The 23,754-nt window shown below is 42.8% G+C and overlaps 1 protein-coding gene across 1 annotated transcript in view; it reads right to left on the reverse strand.

The window, feature by feature from the left end:
• Positions 1 to 23,754, reverse strand: part of LOC144678766 (ATP-binding cassette sub-family A member 13-like) — a 222,462-nt gene that overhangs the window by 110,270 nt on the left and 88,438 nt on the right. The window contains exons 20-21 of the mRNA XM_078538645.1: positions 5,357 to 5,555; positions 3,801 to 4,019 (exon numbers count right to left, since the gene is read on the reverse strand). Of these exons, the coding sequence (XP_078394771.1) occupies positions 3,801 to 4,019; positions 5,357 to 5,555 (418 nt within the window). The remainder of the gene's footprint in view (positions 1 to 3,800; positions 4,020 to 5,356; positions 5,556 to 23,754) is intronic.

Below are 23,754 nucleotides of genomic sequence, written 5' to 3' on the forward strand. Positions count from 1 at the left end.
TTTTTTGTCTTCTTAAAAACATGCTTCTTTTTAAGAAGATTTTTAATTCAGATCATTGTGTTGCCGATTAAGAGGCCTGATTCAGGGTTTCAATTAAGATCATTGACAAACTTGCCTGCACTATGAGAATACAACTAGCAACATGATCATTGCAAAATGCTGCAGGGGCTGAAATTCAATTCCTAACTTGATATGTGCTAAATATATTGAGCCTTTGACTGATGTCAGCTGAATGTTTCAGACCCTCTACTCAATCTAAAATGTCAGGTCTGCTCAAGATTGTGAGGCAGCAGCTTAATACAACATCCACTTATGCTGTTTTTAAGCTAACTTGCGAGAGATAAAATATTGCAATTGCATGTAAGTCTCTAGCTTTATCTACTTGAAGTGTCAAATAATGACATTCGCATATACGTAGGTCAGAACAAATGTATGTTTTATCACTGCAAAACAGTTAACATTAATTTGGTTTGCAGTCCTGCTGCAGAGCTTCATGTCACATGAGTGCCTATTGAAAAATTTGCAGAGATTTACTGCACCTCTTTCGCTTTATTATTCATTTAAACAAAAATGAACTGAAAATCATGTTGGATGTGCTGACCTCTGTGCCTGAATTCCTGATAAGCATAGCTGTCAACAACATCTTGGAATTATATAGCATCATTATTGTAGAAAATGTCCCAGGACAATTCACAGAAGATAAAATAAATGAAGAACCAAAGGAGACATTAACTGTGGTGGCTAAAAAACCTTTGAAAAGACATGAGTGTTAACCAGAAAAGGAAGGGTGGGGGGAGGGGATCAGTTGAGAAATGGAAATTTAGCAAATGGATTCTATAGTGTGGAGCCTAGGGAGCCAAAGCCATGTCTGCCAAAGGGAATGAAGATGTATATTGGGTCAGAGTTGTTGACGTGCAGCTTTGGAGGTGGGGTGTAGAGCTGGAAGAGGTTACAAGGTGGAGGGGAGTGAAACCAAGAAGGGATTTAGATGTGATGATGATGAGAATTTTACATTTGAGGTATTGAGTCACCAAGAATCAATGTAGTTCAGGACACAAGGGTAATGTGTGCATTAAACTTCATGCAGGATGAGATGAGGTGACAGGAGAGGGGAATGGAAATGGTGAGAAGGGTTGGGGGGGCTGAAGATGTTGAATTCAATCTTCCTGTTGTTTCTTTGGAGAAAAGTGCAACTTTTCCAAGATTGGATGTTGGATAGTCTGATAACACAGAGGCACAAAGAGGACTTTCTTTGGAGTCCGGCCCAGACTCTTAGACAAGGGAAGAGAGGGGTTGGAGGAGGATGGTGCAGTCAATGATCAAAGACTGCAGAGAGATCAACAAGGTCGTGAAGGGATTGTGCACCAGGGCTGCAATTACAGAGGATGTCAGTTGTGACTTTGAAAAGGGCCGTTTCAGTGCAGTGACCAGGATGGAGAGGTTCAAGCATGGAGTTGTAGGAAGGAGAGGCAGGGATTTGACAGGTGACAAGATATTCATCAGCTTTGGAAAGGAAATATAAGTCAGGGTGGAATTTTACGTCCTGTTGGGGCGGGGCCAGAAAATGCGGCGAGTCATTCAAAAATTTATTAACTTTGGAGGGACCGAAAAATCTCACCAGCAGGAGGGGCCGTAAAATTCCATTTTTGGAGATGATTATTATTTGGCACTTCATGCAAATAAATATTTTAACCAGAGATTTACATGGGCCGGAATTTTGCAGCCATGTCGTGGTGGGGATGGGGCCGTAAAATGCGACGAGCCGTTTGAAACTCCATCGACTTCGGCAGGACAGTAAAATCCCACTGGCGTAAAATTCCGGCCATGGTGTTTGCAATGTTTTATCTTTTCCACCATACTACAATATCTTGCCACATGTATAGGGCTTTGGTGAGACCGCATTTGGAGTACTTCATATCTAAAGAAGAAAATACTTGCCTGGAGGCAGTGCAGTGAAAGTTCACTAGGTTGGTTCCCAGGACAGGATAGTTGTCCTTTGGGAGGTTGTGTAAATTGGGCCTATATTCTCTGGTGTTTAGAAGAATGAGAGGTGACCTGATTGAAACATATAAGATTCTGAAGGGGCTTGACACTGAGAGGTTGTTTCCCCTAGCTGGTGAACCTAGAACACAGGCACAGTCTCAGGATAAGGGACAGTTATTTAGGATTGAGATGAAGAGAAATTTCTTCACTAAGAAGATTGTGAATCTTTAATTCTCTACTCTAGAATTGTTACCATGTGTCTGTTCATTTTATCAGTCTGTGTGCTCCTTATCAGTCTATGTGCATCCGTCTCATTGTTTACTGCATTTGAGTGGCATCTCGTCTGCAAACTTCGAAATTATACTCTACATATCCAAGTCCAGGCCATTAATATAGATCTAAAAGGGCAATGATCCTAATACCAACCTATGAGGAACACCACTGTATACATTTCTCAGTCTTAAAACAATCAACCATTTTCAACAATCCTCTATTTTCTGTCCTTTATCAAATTTTTATCCATGCTGCCACTGTGTTTTTAATCCCATGGGCTTCAATTTTGCTACCAAGTTTATCATGTGATGCTTTGTCAAATGCATTTGAAAATCCTCAATACACTCTACTCATCAACTCTCTCCATTAAAACATTAAAGAACTCAATCAAGTTAATCAAACAGGATTTGTCTCTAAAGACTGACTTTCATTTATTAGACCATATTTCTCTAAACACTAATTAAGTTTGTTTTGGGATTACTGCACCTTAAGGTTTCCCCACCACTTGACTGGCCTGCAGTTGCTGGGTTTATTTCCAAGGAAAATCAGAAAATTGTGGCCAGAGTCTCTGTAATTTTACCCCTCAATTGTCTCAGGATGCATCCCATTCAAGCCAGGTGCCATTTCTACTTTGAGGTCTGACAATATTCTAAGTACCTTTTCTTTATCTATTTTTTATTCTTATTTAAGAGTGGCAACTTGGTGCTGCATCATTTATGCAGCTGAAAATGAGTTTATCACAAAAAAATAAGCATTTTAATCATGTTTAATCCACCACCTGTGAGCAACCTGATTTTGAATAACTGAAAAATACTTTATTAGTTAGTTACTCAGTACGTTTGGGCATATGAGTCAGTTTTTTAGTCTACTTAAAAAAAGTAACTTAAAAGCTTTTAAAATGTGGCTATTAGTGTCTTTGCATCTAAAAAAGTTGAGTTTTTAAGAGCCTCCTCAAAGACCCACAAATGGGTATGATTAGCAAACACCTACAATGTTGGTTCATTCAATCTGGGGGGGAGGCAAGCCAGTTCTGTGGGTGCGGTTAATTACAAAAACTTTTTGAACTGGTGCAAAAGATTGTGGAACCTCTATTTGCATTGGACATAATTTTGCTTGAAAGTCCTACATCTTCTGCGCTTGTTTGGTTGATTTTCTTTTAATCATTCATGGAATGTAGGCATCACTGGCAAGGCCAACAATTATTTCCCATTCCAAAATGCCCTCGAAAAGGTGGTGGTGAGCCACCTTTTTATAACCACTGTGGCCCATGCTGTGAAAGTATACCCATTGTGCTGTTAGGGAGAAAGTTCCAGGATTTTGATTCAGCAACAGGGAAGAAATGGTGATATATTTTTTAAGTCAGGATGGCATGCGTTCTAGAGGGAAGCTTGCAGGTGGTGGTGTTCCCATGTGCCTGCTTAATTTTGTCCAAAATACACTGGGGGGAAAAAAAAACAGTGCAGCCTAGTAGAAACTCCCTTTGCAAAGCCCTTTCTAAATATTCCTGGTTAGTTCATCTAGCATGGCAACATATTCAGACTTACATTTTCACTTCTTGCAGCAGCTGTTTGTGTGTCCACTGCGGCGCTTTTATTATCCCATATAGCAAGAGGTGTTCACGTGCTGTTAAGCTCTCAAACAGAACATCATGTTGTAGGCACACTCCCAGCTCTTCCCTAATGACTGACATCTCTTGATGCATATTCCTCCCATTAACATAAACAGCCCCAGAGCTGGGCTGATGCAAGCCAGTTAGCATTGACCTATTCAGTAGGCAAAACACAATACTTCAGTTTGAGGTACATTTCATATGTAAGAGTTAATATAACATAAAACAACAATAAACTACTTATCAATAGTCCTTCATTTGTGTAATTCTACTTCATCACATTCATATAGGCTCTGTTTATAGCCCAAGAGTTCTGTGTTTTCCTTTGGAGGGATGGAAGAAATTCAAGGAACTTCCAAGACCTAATGTAAAATGTATTTGACATTTAACAAACATATCCTGCAAGGGAGTTGTTTCATCAATGCCAAAATTAAATTCCTCAAATTATATTTAAAACTATGGCCCCTAAAATCTGCAGCATGCAATCCCAGTAGCTGCAACAAGATTTTACTCCCTAATGCCGTCTTCTGCTGGAGTCTGTAAAGTTGGGAGATGCCTAATCAGCATGGTACAACCCTGGCATCTGTTCATCATGACTAAGGAAGCCGATCTTCCAAGATCCAGGCTGCTTTCCTCATCTCACTTGAGCTACCACCTTCCTGCACTTTGCCTCGACCTGGATAAATCACGAGAGCAAGAATTGCCTACATATCGAGCACCCCATCCTTGCAGCTACCCATCAGATTACATCTGCCTATTAAGTGGCTGCCAGAAATTCTGCCCATCAGAAAATCCTGGAAAAAGCAGAAACTCAGTGTAACCAGGTCCCTGCTAATTTCTGGTATGTAGTGCTGATGTCTTTTGGGTTTTTGAAACCTGGGTCAATTACACAGCAAAAAAATAATTGCCGTTGTCCCTCATGCCAACATTTGTAAAGAATATATTAGCAGTGACAAATATTTCTATTTAAAGCTTGGACATGTAATTGTGCCATGGCCATCTAAATAGTCCAAACAAAGCATACAGTTTGGCAAAAAGCTTGGGATTTCCAAGGTTAAACCAACTTGGCACAACATCCAGTTAATTCAACAAACAATACCTTCCCGTACTGGAAAATTAAATGGGTCCTTATATTGACATCACTATGAAATAACCATATTTTATCCATTACTGGTAACTTGTATTCAGTTTTGCATCTTGTAAATCAACATATCGAATAAGTTCAGAATTTAATATGGTTCACAAACCAATTTTCCAGAATGTATGTAAATCCAGTGATTCAAAGAGGAACAGAACGCTATTAAGTGAAAAAAGACCTTTAATTATTAACCAAGCTTTTAATCCATAGAATAGTGCCAATAATGAGCATTTACTGAATAACATAACTTAGCTGATTTGACATGATGAAAATTAACTGTCACACAAAACAGATTAATTATTTTGTCTCCATTTATTCTAATTTCTATCAAAAAATTTCAATGCATCACTTACATAGTTGTTGTCTTGCCTGCTCCATTGGGTCCTAACAATGCTGTAATTTCTCCTTTGTAGAAATCAAAGTTCAAGTCTTTAACAGCTACTTTTTTTCCCTGCTTAAACTCTTTGGTGAGTGATCTTAAAGCAACTCCAATCTTCAAATTAGGAGGTGCCATTTCTTTCCCAGGTAAGTTCGTAGAACCGAAGGGTTCTCCTATTAAAAGGAATGAACAGATAAAACATGTGTCATTGTTTCACACCAGAATCCTTCCCTAACAGCCTGCTAGCATGGCAAATATACAATCATAACTGTTGGTGACAATCTTATTCTTGCTAACTTCACTTGTTCATATTTTGTCCGATGTTTATTTTTAATACTTTTCTGATTTCCTATCCTGAAAATGAAGCTTCTAGAGATGGTGATCCACTGTATTGTTGAACTATATAATAAGATCCATGAAAGAAATTGGGACTGGAACATATAGCTGTAACAAAATTCAGAATCAGATATGGTTCATAAATCAATTCTCTTGAGTGTGCACAAACACATTGCTTCAAAGAGAAGCAGAAAATAATTCGAATGAAAAAATACCTGTGTTAAAATATGTGACTAGTAACTAGTGTGCTGGTCTGAAATTTGCAATAGCTGTCAATGTTCACCATTCTTACTCTTTTGAAATTGAAAGCACACATATGCAGTTCATTGCAGAACTCAGGAAGTTGCTGCCAGTCGTTCTGTGCAGGGCCCGGGAAAGAAATCATGGGCCCTGGGTGCTTCTCCTGTTTCCTGGCCCCTTATTTCTCCCCCCAACTTTAACCCTCCCCCTCAAACATGTATAATTGGTGAACCCCGAAAGGGGAAAACCTATCAATTCTGGACAATCACTGAAAGGTCCTAGTAAAATGATAATGCCCGTTGTTGGCATCTGGTTACAAATATCATCCGATATCCATGCCGCATGTGTCGTTAGTATTAAAAGCAGCAACGATGTAATGCAGTGTTAGTTTGTGTGCACTCTATAGGTGATCCCACCACAATTATTAAAAGAAAGAGTACAAATTTTACTTTAATGGCATCATGCAATACGGTTAATTTGACAGTCAAATATTCCATTAGTTATTTATAATACTGGGTAGATGATAACACTGATATCAATGACTGTCTCAGCCCTCATTAACATGTTCTGCACTTTGCACCATATGGACACGATGACATTAAATTCATATTTGGGGGAAAGATTAAACATGTGCAGACCAGATAAACTGCACAAGATCTTTTCCATTCTGTGGAAGAAGACTTTCTTCTGCCTGGATACATGATATATTCAATATAATTATATCATACAAAGGATGTAACTGGATTCTATTTTCTCAGTAATCTCACAGAGTAGAAAGATCAAATGACTCCTGAGCAACAAAGTGGAATGATTGAACAACACAGGTCTTCATTGTCAGTGGGAAGTGTTGGAGCCCTCAGCTATCTCTGTGTGACACAACTTTTAAGCAGCCAAAGTACAAAGACTAAATGGTTCACAATTGTATCTGTTTCCTGAAAAGCAAGACTGAAGACTCTGCTGATTGCTAATTCTCACTACAATATATTTTCAATATCTACTATGGAATACCACTTTATCATGATATTTTAATACCTTAAAAAGCTCATAAAAACACCAGGATAGAGTGGGAAAATAGATAAGTAGATAAAAGGACAAGATTGAGGATCGTGTGCAGTGTAAAACAGGTTACTGATTCACTATTAGCTCCTATGCACTCCTGTCCTGGCAATCTCACCCCACAAAGTCCGTTCAGAGTAAATTTTCATTAGCAGCAAAATAAACAGAACTCCAGCCATGATTCCACCTGCTGTTCGGAAGATAACTATGGATGACAAAGATCATCTAGCCCAGTTCATCTCATCCATCTCAGAATGACTTATGAACATATGTATTTGGAGCAGGAGCCTGCTCCACCATTTCATAACATTGCCTACATTATACCAGTGCCTACAACTCAAAAGTACTTGATTACCTGTAAAGTGATTTGGGGCATTGTGAAATGTGTTGTATAAATGTATGTTTTGTCATCCTTTCATTATGCCTGCAGCAGGCAAAGTGACTGTAACAATAGTGAAATTGGAGGCCCAATGCTGATTCTTTAAGGGTATATAATCATAGAACAATCAATTAAGGTTAGGAAGGTAGTTACAAATAAATCACTACACTTAAAAAAACAATTCAACTCTGTAGCTAACCTAGCTCTCCCGCAACCTCCCCCAAAGCCCCCCTCCAACCTTGCCCACAAGCCCCCCTCCAAACTCTCAACAACCTCCACCAACCTCCCCTCTAACCTCCCTGCCAACCTTCCTCCCAAACCCTCTCCAACCTCCCTCTCAACTTCCCACCCAACACCCTAAACTCCCACAACACCACCTCAGCCCTGTCCAATTTCCCCCTCCAACCTTTCTCCAACCTCCCCTCCAATCTGCCCTTCTAACCAGCCCCCAATCCCCCTCCAACTGTCCCAACCCCCTTTAACCTCTACTGAACCCCCCAACTCCCCTTATAACTGCCCTTCAATATCCCCTCCAAACCCCCTCTAACATCTCCTCCAACCACCCCAACCTCGCCTGCCCCCTTGCCCCCCACCTAGACACACACAGCATCCAATTGGTTCCAGAATATGAGGGAATAGACTGTCAAATAAGAATACCCTCAGTTGCTGCGCTGCTGCTGCTGATCTTAGGCCAGCTTGGTTTTTTTTGGTGGGATTTCTAAAAAGATCAGCATCATGAAGCTGCCCGAAGGTTAGAAGCAGTGCAGCAACTCAGTGAAATTGACCGGACACTAATGGACCAGCTTTAAAAAAAATCAAAACTCTAAGCTCTGGCTGCTCAGTGTGGATGACGAGAAACATTTTTTAAATTCATTCATGGGATGTGGGCTTCGCTGGCTAGGCCAGCATTTATTGCCCATCGCTGTTATGCTATACCTATGCCATATGGACTGCAGAGGTTCAAGAAGGCCACCACCTTCTCAAGGGCAACTAGGGATGGGCAATAAATACTGGCCCAGCCAGTGAAGCCCACATCCCATGAATTAATTTTAAAAAAGGCGCTCCTGACTTGTGCCTTGTAGATGGTGGACAGGCTTTGGGGCATCAGGAGGAGAGTTACTCGTCACACGATTCCTGGCCTCTGACCTGCTCTTGTAGCCACCGTATTTATATGGCTAGTCCAATTCAGTTTCTGGTCAATGATAACCCCAGGATGTTGTTAATGGGGGATTCAGTGATGGTAATTCCATTGAACATCAAGGGGCGATGGTTGGATTCTCTCTTGTTGGAGATGGTCATTGCCTGACACTTGTGCGCGAATGTTACTTGCCACTTATTAGCCCAAGCCTGGGTATTGTCCAGGTCTTGTTGCATGCGGACATGGACTGCTTCAGCATCTGAGGAGTCGCAAATGGTGCTGAACATTGTGCAATCACCAGCGACATCCCCACTTCTGACCTTATGATGGAAGGAAATCATTGATGAAGCAGCTGAAGATGGTTGGGCTGAGGACACTACCCTGAGGAACTCTTGCAGTGATGTCCTGGAGCTGAGATGATTGATCTCCAACAACCACAACCATCTTCCTTTGTGCTAGGTATGACTTCAACCAGCGGAGAGTTTTCCCCTGATTCCCATTGGCTCCAGTTTTGCTAGGGCCCCTCGATGCCACATTCGGTCAAATGCTGCCTTGATATCAAGGGCAGTCACTCTCACTTCACCTTGGGAGTTCAGCTCTTTTGTCCATGTTTGGACCAAGGCTGTAATGAGGTCAGCAGCTGATTGGCCCTGGCGGAACCCAACCTGGGCATCAGTGAGCAGGTTATTGCTAAGCAAGTGCTGCTTGATAGCACTGTTGATGACCCCTTCCATTACTTTACTGATGTTGGAGAGTAGACCGATGGAGCGATAATTTGCTGCTTTGGATTTGTCCTGCTTTGTGTGTACAGGACATACCTGGGCACTTTTCCACATAGCTGGGTAAATGCCAGTGTTGTAGCTGTACTAGAGCAACTTGGCTAGGGGCATGGCAAGTTCTGGGGCACAAGTCTTCAGTACTATTGCTGGAATATTGTCAGGGCCCATAGCCTTTGCAGTATCCAGTGCCTTCAGCCATCATGTGGAGTGAATCAAATTGGCTGAAGGCTGGCATCTGGGATGCGGGGGACCTCCGAAGGAGGCCGAGATGGATCATCCACTCGGCACTCCTGGCTGAAGATTGCAAATGCTTCAGCCTTATCTTTTATACTGATGTGCTGGGCTCCTCCATCATTGGGACATTTGTGGAGCCTCCTCCTCCTGTGAGTTGTTTAATTGTCCATGACTGGATGTGTCAGGACTACAGAGCTTAGATCTGATCATTGGTTGCGGGATCGCTTAGCTCTGTCTATCACTTGCTGCTTATGCTGTTTGGAAGTAGTCCTGTGGTATAGCTTCACCAGGTATGCCTGGTGCTGCTCCTGCACTCTTCGTTGAGCAAGGGTTGATCCCTTGGCTTGATGGTAATGGTAGAGTGGGGGATATGCCGGGCCATGAGGTTACAGATTGTGTTCAAATACAATTCTGCTGCTGCTGATGGCCAGTCTTGAGTTGTTAGATCTGTTTGAAATCTATCCCATTTAGCACAACACGAGGGTATCCTCAAATGACTGTGTCGTGGTCACTCCTACTGATGCTGACATGGACAGATGCATCTGTGGCAGGCAGTTTCGTGAGGATGAGGTCAAGTATGTTTTGTTGGTTCCCTCACCACCTACCCTTAGTGAACCAGATGGGTTTTTACAATGATGGTTTCATCGTCATCATCAGACTTATAATTCCGGATTTATATTGAATTCAATTTCCACCATCTGCCGTGGCATGATTCAAACCCTGGTCCCCAGAGCATTACCCTGGATCTCTGGGCTACTAGTGTGACAATACCACTACACCATGGCTCCTCCATGTAAGCCCTGTTTACAACACTGAGCCCGGGCCTCCCATCCCCTGGTGTTTGACACCACCTGCACCACCCTCTCCCGGACCTTGGTTCTATGCATCCTCATAAGGGGAGGCTGCTGAAATGCCCCCAGACTGCAGTCAAGTAGAAACTGCTGAACTGGTGAGAACTTGCCCCTTTAGAGTATTAGTCTCGCTGTAAAAAAAAAAATCCTTGAAAAAGTTACACCTTGCTGAACAACATATAACTGTTTTTAACAGTATATTAAGTTCATAATTACTTCTGAACAACCTCATGGCCCTAAAAGACTAATTGTACATTTGCAGACTGTCAAATTGCTCCATTGTGATTTGTTTGTTTATGATATTTCAGCTTCTTAATCCTGTGTATGTCCCAATTATTTATTTCACTCTTTGTAAAATTTTAATTAAAAGTGAAAAAATTAGTTTTTCAGCGTTTTACTGCCTGGTTTGCTGTCTGTGAGAATATTTCAACGTAACTGGCTGCCTACACTGCTTGAAGGCATCATTATTGCTGGATGCCTGGAGATCCCCTTGGCCTTGAACCAGATTCAAGCTGACATCGGGAAGGGAGAAATCCACGCCACAGCTATCACTAGAATTTGTGGCATCTTTCTTCAAGGCCAATGGTAGGGCAGTCACTTTGCCACTAACTGCAAAATTGGGGACATTGTGCTTCCATTTGACATTCTAATATTTGCCCTCTACAACAAGTCCTAGATTTTCACTCTTATAGCCATTCTAATAATCTAGTTACCGAGTCTAAAGCTACAGCACAGAAAGCCAACATGTATATTCCATAGTACTTGCAAAATGAGTGGATATTAACTGTGAAAAGGTTTTGGGCAAGCAGGGGGCACAGGGCTGTTTGACTGCCAGATCTGAAATCCCATCAGCCTGCTGTCTGCCTGAAATGGGGTAATGAGGTGACTCACAAGTAATGGGGGAGGGGAGGGGGTTTCAACAGGGCCTCGTGAGTCAGACATAAGGAAATTGGGCAGCAGCTTTCCTGGCAGGACCCAGGAGAGCACACCTGCTCCTTCAGGCTCCACCAAAGGAAAGATTAACATTTACCATAGAGAGCCTTTTCTTCCCACAGATCAGGTTTCACAGGTGCCCCATTTAGACAGCAGTTGCAATCCCATCATGATCCAAAAGAAATTATAGGACCCCAATTTGCATCTTTTAATGAGGATCCAGCCATTTATCATCTAGACCTGGTCAGTCAAATATTCCACCTCCCACATTATGTTGAAGGAGGGTCTCTGGAATATGTTGAGCACTTTCCATACCTTGGAAGCCAGTTCTGTCAAAAGGCCGCCATTGGCAAGGAGATCCAACACTAGACCAGCTGTGTCAGCTCAGCCTTCTACAAAATATGACAGTTAGTGGCAGGCAGCTGCATTGGCCACCTAAAGAAAGGGCTCCGTTAGGTGATAATGGAGGGCCCCACCATGGATCACCACCTTGACAAGATTGAGAGGCTTGAGCAATGACATCCAGAGCTCCTTGTTCCTGGTAGAGCCACCCATGGCAGCAAGGTCAGGGGAGGTGCCAGATAAAGTCTGCAACAGCAGAACAGGCGATGAAGGGGGGAATCCATGGGTGAACCACCATCAATGGGAGAACTACAACAAGCAATCAAACAGATGGAAAACAACAAAGCCTGTGATACTGATAGTATTCCAGCAGAGGTCATCAAAGGCTGTAGGCTTTTGCTACCATCAAGACTCCAAGCACTCATCCTACAGATTTAGGAGGAAAATGAATTCCAAGAAACTTCATTACAATCCAGCAAATGCTTCATGATGATATAACTGCAACTGTCTTGGACGGGAGATCTGAAACAGTCCCCTTCAAAATCTGGATTGGTGTCAATTCTGCATACAATAGACTTGGCCTGTCCTCGAATATTCCCAAAACAAAACTCATTTATCATCTAGACCTGGTCAGTCAAATATTCCACCTCCCACATTATGTTGAAGGAGGGTCTCTGGAATATGTTGAGCACTTTCCATACCTTGGAAGCCAGTTCTGTCAAAAGGCCGCCATTGGCAAGGAGATCCAACACTAGACCAGCTGTGTCAGCTCAGCCTTCTACAAAATATGACAGTTAGTGTTTGAGAACAAAGACCTCTACAAATCAACAAAAGTCCTAGTGTACCGAACAGTTGTCATCACCACAATCCTGTACTGCAATGAGAGATGGAGAAATTACACTAGCAATACCTGCACTGCATCCTCCGGATTCATGGGAGGACTGTCAAACAAACACTTGTGTCCTTCTTGAAGTCAGCTCCACAAGCATTCAAGCAAAACTTTTGCAAAGTAAACTATGATGGGCTGGACTTGTGTCTGAATCTTTCCACCTCCTCCCCGCCCCCCACCAACTGGCCGGGTCCAGTTCTCTCTACTCTCAAATGGCCAACATTCCAGCGGAGGATAAATAAAACATTTCAAAGACACTCTGAAGCTCTCTTTGAAGGACAACAGCATTGAAACTAATGACTGGGAGGAGCTTGCTACCAATCATTCAAAATGGTGACAACTTGTACATCAAGCTACACTATGCTTTGAGTCCAAATGTCTTAATGATCAGGCAGAATGGCAGCAGAGAAGGATAAAAAAAAGGAAGCAAATTCAGCACTCTGGATCCCACTACCTAGTGGGACACTCTGCCCCGCGTGTCCAAAGATCTATGGGTTGAGAAGCAGCCTGTTCAGACACATGGAGACCCATGGCAGAAACTGACCACCCTGAGTAAATGTCATCCTGATGATGAATGAGAACTGGACAGTAAGTTATTGAAGTAAATTTTAACAATGCAGCTGCCCTGTCCTGCCAAAGGGAAAGCATAGATTTGATTCCTTGGTTAAATTTTAAGTGTTCCTTAATGCAATCAGAAAAGCTGGAAAGAGAGATGAATGGGCAACCCCAAGAACTATGTCAGCAAGGAGAGTCAGCCCTGTTGAAAATCATTCCTGAAGTGTCCATGACAACCCTTGGGTTGTTATAGTACAGGCAACACGAAAAGGAACAGGAAGAGATTACATAATTAAGAAAATAAAGGTTCATGGATTTGAAGAAAATACTTCAAAATTGAAGGGCCAACTCTACAAATGTGCACAACTAGTGGCTAACAGCTGCACATTCCAGGAAATCACAGGTGCAGTATCCACAAGTTTAAGCCCACACACACTTGTGATTTCCTGATATGTACAGTCAGTGGACTAGGTTTCCTGCCAGTAAATGTCAGTTCTCACATTTTCTGCATTAAGGCTTGAAGAAATGCTAAACCAAATAGTGTGAAAAAATTGGCTCAAAATTCTGATGACTACAACATCCTTTCTTTTTTACCTAATAGCTGATGTTTGAAATGGTTCTCTTTCTTCAAGTACTGTCTCTCACCCTTTTAAAACCATCTGTATTACAGTCCTTCACTGAGTTCCAAAGAAGAGTCATACTGGACTTGATACATTAGCTCTGTTTCTCTCCCCACAGATGCTATCAGACCTGCTGAGCTTTTCCAGCACTTTCTGTTTTTGTTTCATTACATTGTCAGCCATGGATCAATTAGTTGGCAACACTCTTGCCTTTGAGTCAGAAGGTTGTAGGTTCAACTCCCACTCCAGAAGCTGAGCACAAAAATCAAAGCTGATACTCCAGTGCAGTACTGAGGGAGTGCTACACTAACAAGGTGCCATCCATTGGTTCTGAGACCCTGTCTGCCCTCTCAGGTGATTGCAAAAGATCTTATGGCTCTATTTCAAAGAAGAGCAAAGGAGTTAACCCTAGTGTCTTGGCCAGTATACTTATTCCTTAATGAGCCCCGCAAAAACAGATTATACGGCCATCACCACATGGCTACTTGTGCAAACTGGCTGCTATGTTTTCTACATTACAGTGATTACAGTTCAAAAAATTAGTTAATTGACAGTAAAATGTTTTGGTATATCCTGTGGTAATAAAAGATCCTATTGTATTAATGCAAATTCCTTTTTAAACTCCTTTCTCAAAACCCCACACTTGACTCCTCTGTCCTTACAAACTACTTCTCCACAAAACTTTCCTCTTCAAAATCCTTAAACGTTACCATTTCCCAATCTGAGCCCAGCTTTCTGCAATTCAATCTTTGAATCTTTCCAATCAATTTTCCACCCTGCTCCAGCACTAAACACCCCGCCTTAATGAAAGTCAGAATGACATCCTCTATGGCTGTGAGCATCTTGACCTATCCCTCCTCATCTTTCTTGACTTTTTTGCAACCTTTGACGAGGTTTACTCCATCATCCTTCTCCAGCGTCATCCTCCATTGTCCAGATCAGTGGTCTGTCCTTGCTTAGTTCTACCCATACCTGCCTAAAATACCATTAGAGCAGTCGATAGCAATAAACTCTCTTCCCTCCTGCACAGCATTACCCCGCGCTCTTCCTCAAATACATGGTGCCTCTTTGAAACATCATCTGTTGTCATGGTGTTGGGTTCCATATTGCTCTAGACTCTTCTACTGTCTATAAGTGTTCTGTATATCCATAACTCCTCCTCCTGGACTGCTATTCAAGTCCCACTAGGAAAGACTAAGCCTACATTACCCCAGGCTCCACCCTTCACACCCGTAATTTATCTGACTACTGCCAGGCAGTTTCTTCAACCACTGGCAGCCAACCTGTTGCTTCTTTCCATCTGTTTCAGGTAGCTGCTATATGATGCTCAGCTGTTAATATTGGCCAGACCACCTGCTGCCACCCCTAAGTGCCTGCTCCTTAGCCACCTCATCACCTGGGAGTTATCCCAGCCTAGTGGAGGCAACGTTGGAGATGGGGCGGGGGAGGGGTGAGGAGGAGGAGTGGGGCAAGAAATTTTGAGAAAAAAAGCATTGGGGTGGCTTTCCACCATGTTTCCGTCTCCTTGTGATTTTTCCCAAAGACGGCTTCAGGAAGATGTTGGCTACTCACTCAGCAGTGACAGGAAGCCAAATCAAAGTGATAATCAGACCATTTTTAGAAGGGTTTTGAATTTTTCTGGGAGTGCAAGGGACCCACACTGTGTCTGCAGGAGGCACAGCGAGAGGTCGGAGTGCCATGAGATGCATTTGCAGTGTTAAATTTGAAGGACCCAACTGGCAAGCATCGGGATATCCACTTACAAATCCAAGCTTTTCACCTGCAAATGGATGCACTGGATGGCGCTGGGCATGAGGGGTTGGCTGCTGGTCCCATCATCAATATCATGCTTCCATCTCATGCTTCTCTCTCTTGCTTTCTGCAGCTCGGCATCTTATAGTCCTCAAAGTGGGGCTACCGGCTTCCTTCATTTTGGCCCTCCCACTTCCCTGAGCTGTACGCTTTCCCTAATTGGACAACAAAGCTGAGGCAGCTCACTAATTGGCTGCCTTCCTTGAATTCAGCCGGCGGGCATGCTACTGAAATGTGTAGGGTTGGGACACAGAAATGGTCCACGCGTTGGGTTCCCTGCATTCGTGGTAAAATTCAGTCCTATTGTTTCTGCTCACTAACACACACTAATAGAGAATGTTTTCTATTAGCCTTAGATATTCAGAAAATATGTTTTGATGTAAACTTTAAAAATGTTTCTCTGCAGGCTCTACTCCTTTGTGCCTGCTATTAACAAAACAAATGTTTCTAATCAGTTCAATTTTGGTATAAAATGTAAAACATTCCTCCCTGGTGAAATGCTTCTCAGGATTCCCTTAAACTTGGCATAACTCTAATTTCTGTGTTTCCTTTGATTACTGATCACTGATATCTGAACATCCTTCTCCACGTAGGCCATTATTACAGACAGGGCTTGCTGTACTGTGACCATTTCCCCAGGGTGGATAGGACATAGGCAGTTCCAACGAATAAAGCTGAATGACATGAGCTCCCCGCCAGACTTCAGACTGTGCAGCATCTCACCTTTGCAAGGTGCTCCCCCTGGTGGAACACTGAACTTATTCTCCGAACAAGTCACAAGCAGCGCTGGCATGTTATAAGTGTGCAAGTGATCCACAAAGAACGTTCTTACTGTGAGGTAGGATTTCTCCCTATTTACAGCCGTAATTACAGTGGGGGCCTGGGAGAATTTCAAAAGAATTTCAGGATCAATTAGTTGAAATAGTATTAGGAAAGTGTATACTTTGTTAAAGGGGTATTTAGCTTTCAGGAAAAGTGCAATGAATGGTAAGTATTTACCTCAAAACGTAAACCATCTCTATATTTGGTTTAGAATAATTGACTTTCTAACTAATGGCATTTACCTCCTTCACGGAGGACTCCTATAGACCTAACATCCTAACACAAGTGTCCGGGTGCACTTAATCCATGGCTCCCGGCACCAACTATATTTTTGCCCCAAACCACATCCTCCCCGCCCCCCCCCCCAGGTATTTAAAATGAGTAGAAAAGCAGCACTGGCTTACCACCCAAAGTTCAAGATCCTTTCCCACACAAATCTAACCTATCACAGTTAGAAATGATTCATTCGGTATTGTCTGAATAATGCAGTACAACTTACTGTTCTATCCTGGAAAGGCAAACTACCATTAATTACAGTCCCACATATCAAAATTCACCTCTATTGGCATTAATCTTGGATAACTAAAAATTGGAAGAGATGTAAAATGGGCTGCAGATTCAATGCCACCCATTTTACACTTAAGCACTTGGGAAAACATGCTTGGCAACAAGCTGTTCAGACGACATCTTGCTCTTTCTGTATCAGAAGTTATCAGGTAGAGTATATTTCACACAATTAAAAGGATAGCTTAGTATAATAATAATGTGTAAATGCTTTTTTTTCCCACTGCTTTTATATATTCAGTCTAGACATCTATTGAGATAGCATTTCTGAAGTCTGTTTGTTTATTTGGTGAGTTTTATGGACTATTCAATGGTTTCCAACTGTTATAGGGCTTCTGGGTTCTGTACGGAAAGTGGATAATGGGTGGGGGTGATGAGGGGGGTGAGGGAGTAGTTTGAAGTGGTCAGAAGGTTTAACTGTATATAGATGAGCCACTGGTTGAATGGGAAGCACCAGGCTGGGGTTTTTTGGGAACAGAAGTGGGCCTTTTAAACTGCCCGCTCTGGACTCGGCCTGCCTCCATTGCCACTTTGGCATTGCCATTTCCAGCAGTAGGCCTGCCTCCAGGATATTTAAGGCCTGTTCCCCCCATAAAAAATCCCTCCTCCCAGCATTCTCAAGGTGGAGGTGGGAACATGATGCAAGATTAATCCCATCTCCTGCCTCCCACCTCCAACATGGGCTTGAACTTTTCCAATGTCAGGTGAGCTCGGCCATAGCGGGTGGCAGCAGTCGTGGAGCCGACCGCCGTCCGCACCGCCATTTTACATGGGTGGGCCAATTAAGGCAATTACGCAAGCGGCATCCCTCAGCGCTACCTGTGCGGGCAGGGGAAGGAGGGAGAGTCGGGGCCAGCACTCTTTCAAGCATGCACACGAAAGAGCGCTTCAATCTCCCTGAGGCACGGAGCTGCCCCAGGGAGATTGAAGCAGTTTGTTAAAATTTTACCTGGTGAAGCTATACCACAGGACTACTTCCAAACAGGCATTAAAAATTCAATGGAACATGTTTTTATTTTTCATATAAACTTTTTATTTAAGTAGTAAAGCTTTAGGAAACCTCATCCCACTCATGGATGAGGTTTCCTAAAAAACATAAAGGTGGCTTGGCCTTTTCGCCTCACTACCAACCTGGTGCTAATGGCTGCGAGTGCTGCCTGAAGCAAGATAGGCAAACTAGCCTCAAAACGTAATGGAGGCATAGCGTAACAGCATAAACCTGACATTAATTACTTTGTTAGTGGCCTTAATAGTCCTATCAATTATCAGCGGGCGCCCAAGCAGAAAAATAGAGGAAGCCAGTCCTGCACCTGAAGCAGAGAAAATGTTGACCCTATTGTTCACCATGCCAAATGTGGGTGGGAGCTCATGCTCAGATTGAAGAGACCAAAGTTTGTGACAATCTAAAAGAGGCTGGAAGATTTGCCTAATTTGGCTGGAGAGAAAGAATCTCCAGTATTACCTTTGCAATGAAAATCTGTTCTCAGATTAGAAGTTACCTGTCTGGAAAAGGGCCATCAGGACTGAAGAATAGCTTGGGCTGGTTCCAGAAGAATAAAATGTCCACTTAAGGGACACTTTAACATATAACCGTGGTGGGATATTTTTGGTTTTTTAAAAGTTAAATGGGGAAACATTTCTGTAGTTTAGAGTATGAGTTGCCTACAAAAATAATCAATGCTGCTTTTAATTTGTTTATCACAGTAAAAGTCTTAAAACTTGAATTCTTGTGTGACCTTTCCAGTCAGTCACAAATTCAATGTCTTTTTTAAAGTTAATGGTCTATGGGGATCATAACAATGGGTGGAATTTTCCATGCCCATCGGTGTTCCACAACTATACATAAGTGACGTGCACCTGGCGAGCTGCACTTCGCTCGGGACTTTGAGGCTGGTTTGCCTATCTTGCTTCAGGCAGCACTCGCAGCCATTAGTACCAGGCTTCACAGACAGCAGCACATCACTTTTAGGGGAGCTCACAGCAGGTCTCTACCTACCAGACCAGCCATATGATCTGGGTGGCTTTTCAATGATTGCAGGGGTAGGGCTTGCTTGGGGAAGTGGGAGAAGTGGCTTCAGGCAAGGAACAGGCTGCAGGGCGAGGGCTGTACTGGGGAAGGGGAATATCCTAGGGTGTGTGGGGGCACAAGCTGATCTGTGCAAGTGGCCTCAAGATGTTGAGGGCTGAGGAGGCAGTCTCCAGAGGATATGAGGCCAGACAGAGATGTGAGGGTGCGTGTGAGGGAATCAGTAGTGATGTCCCTTGAACTGGTAATGTGTGAGATGCTAGTGATTGTGTGATGAGCTTGAGTGTGTAACTTTAGAGTGATGAGATGGTTGCCTTATCCTGGTGACACAGATCAGATCATTCATCCTCTATCTACATTGGATGGCCAATCTCTTCTGTGCAGCATTGGCACTGATCAGCACTGTCATCGTCTCCCAAGCCAAAGGGGTAATGTCCTGCGGCTAGTGCAGTGGGTTTCCACTGTATCCAAAAAGCGCTCGAGGGACACGTCACTAAACCTGGGATTTGCAGTCTTCTTGCCTTTGTTCAGTTGCCCAGGACATGAGGAATGTCCTAGAGTTCTCACAAGGAACAGAATGTACACTCCATGGGACTGAGTTCAGTACCCATGCCTCTATTTATTAGACTATTAACTGACTTAACAGAAATAAAATTAAGATTTAAATAAATACTCATCAATCAGCTGCTCTCTATTCCCACTCCCTACAATTGTGATTGCTGGATAGTTTAATTTGCACAGGTCACCCTATCAAGTGAACATCTTTCATGCATGAATGTGCATGTTAAATATTGATAAGTGATTGGACTACTTAACCTGGATACTTGCATATGTACACACATATCATTCAATGTCACAAAAGGGGACACCAACTGCTTTCTTCCCACCCAAAATCAACAACTTAATTACTAAAACATGCAGGATCAGAATCTACAGAAGTTTGAAACAAATTCCATTGAATGTAAGGGTCAAAACGTTGAATTGAGGGGCGAGGGGGCTCCATAGCCCCTGCTGGATGGGTTCAATCAGCAGAGGCATTAAATGGAACTGCATGCATGTTAGAAGCACTGACCAGTAAGGAAAAGGAGACAGATTAGTTTATACAGGCCCATCACAGATGAGACTGATGCCAGTGATGAAAACTCAACAAGACTATCCCACACTATGTACACCAGAGGCTCTGAGAAACCGCAAACAGTTCACCAGGCACAAACTAATTATTAGTTTATATTGGGCAAAAATAGGAACATGAGTAAAAAACAACTTGAATAAAGTTATTTTGTTAGGCTCTACAGTTACTGTGACTTTAAAGAGGTACATTCATATTGTGAGGAAGCCAATCTTTAATTTGTATGTTTTTGAGGCAGACCCTACCTCAAAACAGAAGCTGAGCTGAAAATTAAACTGAAAGGGAAGCAGAAAAGGTAAACATAGAAACAAAACTGAACATCCCATTCTCTAAGAAAATCAAGAGCAAGCTGAGGTTGGGAAATCAAAACTGACCCTTGCTGAAAGATATAAAAGGACACAGATCAATCCAAGTTGAGCAGTGGCAGTTGTTAAGTCCATTGCAGCAAAGCAGGAAAGCTGGATAACACTCAAGAAGAACAGGCTAGATCCAGAAGCTGAGAATAAGTTGCTGCTACTGTTTCCGTAACTTGAAGGTAACAGTGGTGGATCTATGCCATCCAGACTCAGTTGAGCAGATTCCGCAGACATGTCCCATTTCAAAGATAGCAGGGCGTTTAGGTATTTGTTAGTGTCATGAGGCTATGCATCTTTATTTTTGAAAATATGACTTATCAACTTTCAACTGGCTGGATTTTTTTTTCATTCATCCAAGGGATGTGGGCTTTGTTGGCTAGGGCAGCATTTATTTCCCATCCCTAATTGCTCTTCAGAAGGTGGTGGTGAGCTGCCTTCTGGAACCACTGCATCCATGTAGTGTAGGTACACCCACTGCTGTTAGGGAGGGAGTTCCAGGATTTTGACCCAGCAACAGTGAAAGAACAGCGATATATTTCCAAGTCAGAATGGTGAGTGGCTTGGAGGGGAACGTGCGGGTGGTAGTGTTCCCATCTATCTGCTGCACTTGTCCTTCTAGATGGTAGCGGTTGTGGGTTTGGAAGATGCAGCCGAAGGAGGCTTGGTATTTATATGGCTAGTCCAGTTCAGTTTCTGGTCAATGGTAACCCAGGATGTTGATAGTGGAGGATTCAGTGATGTAATGCCATTGAATGTCTAGGGACGATGGTTAGATTCTCTCCTGTTGGAGATGGTCATCACCTGACACTTGTGTGCTACGAATGCTACTTGCCACTTGTCAGCCCAAGCCTGGATATTGTCCAGGTCTTGCTGCATTTGGACATGGACTGCTTCAGTATCAGAGGAGTCGCTGGTGATGAATGGTGCTGAACATTGTGCAATCATCAGCGAACATCCCCACATCTGATCTTATGATGGAGGGAGGGTCATTGATGAAGCAGCTGAAAATGGTTGGGCCTAGGGCACTACCCTGAGGAACTTCTGCAATGATGTTCTGGAGCTGAGATGACTGACCTCCAACAACCACAACCATCTTCCTTTGTGCTAGGTTTGACTCCAACCAGCAAAGAGTTTTCCCCTGATTCCCATTAACTCCAGTTTTGATTGGGCTCCTTGATGCCACACTCGGTCAAATGCGGCCTTGATGTCGAAGGCACCTACTCTCACCTCACCTCTGGAGTTCAGCTCTTTTGTCCATGTTTGAACCAAGGCTGTAATGAGGTCAGGAGCTGAGTGAACCCTGGCGGAACCCAAACTGAGCGTCAGTGAGCAGATTATTGCTAAGTAAGTGCCGCTTGATAGCACTGTCGATGGGCCCTTCTATCACTTTATGGATGATCGAGAGTAGACTTATGGGGCGGTAATTGGCCGGGGTGGGATTTGTGCTGCCTTTTGTGTACAGGAAATACCTGGACAATTTCCACATTGCTGTTTAGCTGCCAGTGTTGTAGCTGTACTGGAACAGCTTGGCTAGGGGAGAGACAGTGAGACAGTGATGGTGGTTTCCGGGACATTGTAAGGTATGATTCTGTGGGTATGACTATGTCAGGCTGTTGCTTGACTAGTCTGTGAGACAGCTCTCCCAATGTAGGCACAAGCCCCCAAATGTTAGTCAGGAGGACTTTGCAGGTCAACAGCTGTTGCCGTTTCCAGTGCCTAGGCTGATGCCAGGTGGTCCGTCCAGCTTCATTCCTTTGTGGCTTTTTAGTGGTCTTGATACAGTGAGTGGCTTGCTTGGCCATTTTGGAAGGTGTTTAAGAGTCAACGTTGTCACATGTAGGCCAGTCCAGATAAAGATGGCAGATGAGTTTTTACGACAATCAACAATGGTTTCATAGTCACGTTTCATGGTCATCATTAGAGTTTTAATCCCAGGTTTTAATTGAATTCCAATTTCACCATCTACTGTGGTGGGATTTGAAGCTGGGTCCCCAGAGCATTACCCTGGATCTCTGGAATACTAGTCCAGCAACAATACCACTACACCACTGCTTAAATTTTGCAATTTGAAATGAGACAGAACAAACTAAAAATCCAAGGCCACCTTTCAAGGCGAAGGTGAAAAAGCAAACAAGAAACCCTCAGGGGAGCGTGAAGAGAGGAACATTTCCTATAATTTAAAGATCCATCGAAATTCATTACTAAAGAAGAGACATTAAAATGCAAAGTGCTAAATATTGAAATAATGGCTGCCACAGACAGACCCACCCAAATCCCCTTGGAAATACACAGTGGGTGAAGTATAACAGGCCAGGCTGCAGCTACTGCAGAGAGGTTTCAAGTGACGTGTCAAGAAAGTTTTCTACAGAAAAGCTGCACACTCTCTCTCTCTCTCTCTTTTGGAAAAAGTGTCTGTCACCTGGTTTGGGAAGTCAACCATCTGAAATCTACCAGCAAACTGAGACCTCGTAATAATTGCAACATCTTCTACACCTGACCGCATTGAAAAAACCAACTAATCTAAATCAGCCACAAACATTTAAAAATCTATGCCTCAAGGACATTAAAAGGGCACTTAACCATGCATTAGTTTAATTTTTTTTATTGGACCCTAATTTCTGTTATTTCTGATACCTGTGTGTGTATGTGATATCACATTTTTATTACCTTTATCTTTGGGTTTAGTGGTTACTAAATTTACCCTTTGTTTAACTCAAGAAAACCTTGTTTGATTACTGCGTAAATAGCTAAATAGATTTGGATTTCGGAAAGGCATATCCTTGTGAAAAATAAATGAAAACCTTTGTTGGGACTGATCAAGTAGGCTGCATAAAGGGAAGCCAGTTCACCCCTTCTCACCAGTCATAACTAAATTGGGGACTCGTATCCAGAGCTTGTTCCTACAGACTGATGAAAGAATTTGTGTGGGGAAAGTAAATTGTTCCTTCAAAAGCAATTTAAAAACTGCAAAAAGTTTCCTTGGGTCTATAGTACTAAAATGTCCACATCCAATGTCAATACTTTGATTGAGCAAGATGAGATAACTGCCAAGAAGTTAAGGGCACTGTCCTTGGATGAATGAAAATGTGTAGCTAGGCACTTAGAGGTGGACTTCTGCCTGAAAGCCAGGAAAACGGAAATTTTAAAAAGGATAATGATACACCTAGAAATGGAAATTGAGGACAATGAAATAGATATATTAGTGATACAGAAATTAAAATTGGAGCAGCGGAAATTGGAACAGGAATTTCAGGAAAGGGGAAAGAGAGAAAGAGGCAGGAATAGAAAGAGGAGGGAGAATTCCAAAGAAG

The sequence above is a fragment of the Cetorhinus maximus genome, chromosome 3 (genome assembly GCF_964194155.1).
Source record: "Cetorhinus maximus chromosome 3, sCetMax3.hap1.1, whole genome shotgun sequence".
Classification (NCBI taxonomy): Eukaryota; Metazoa; Chordata; class Chondrichthyes; order Lamniformes; family Cetorhinidae; genus Cetorhinus; species Cetorhinus maximus.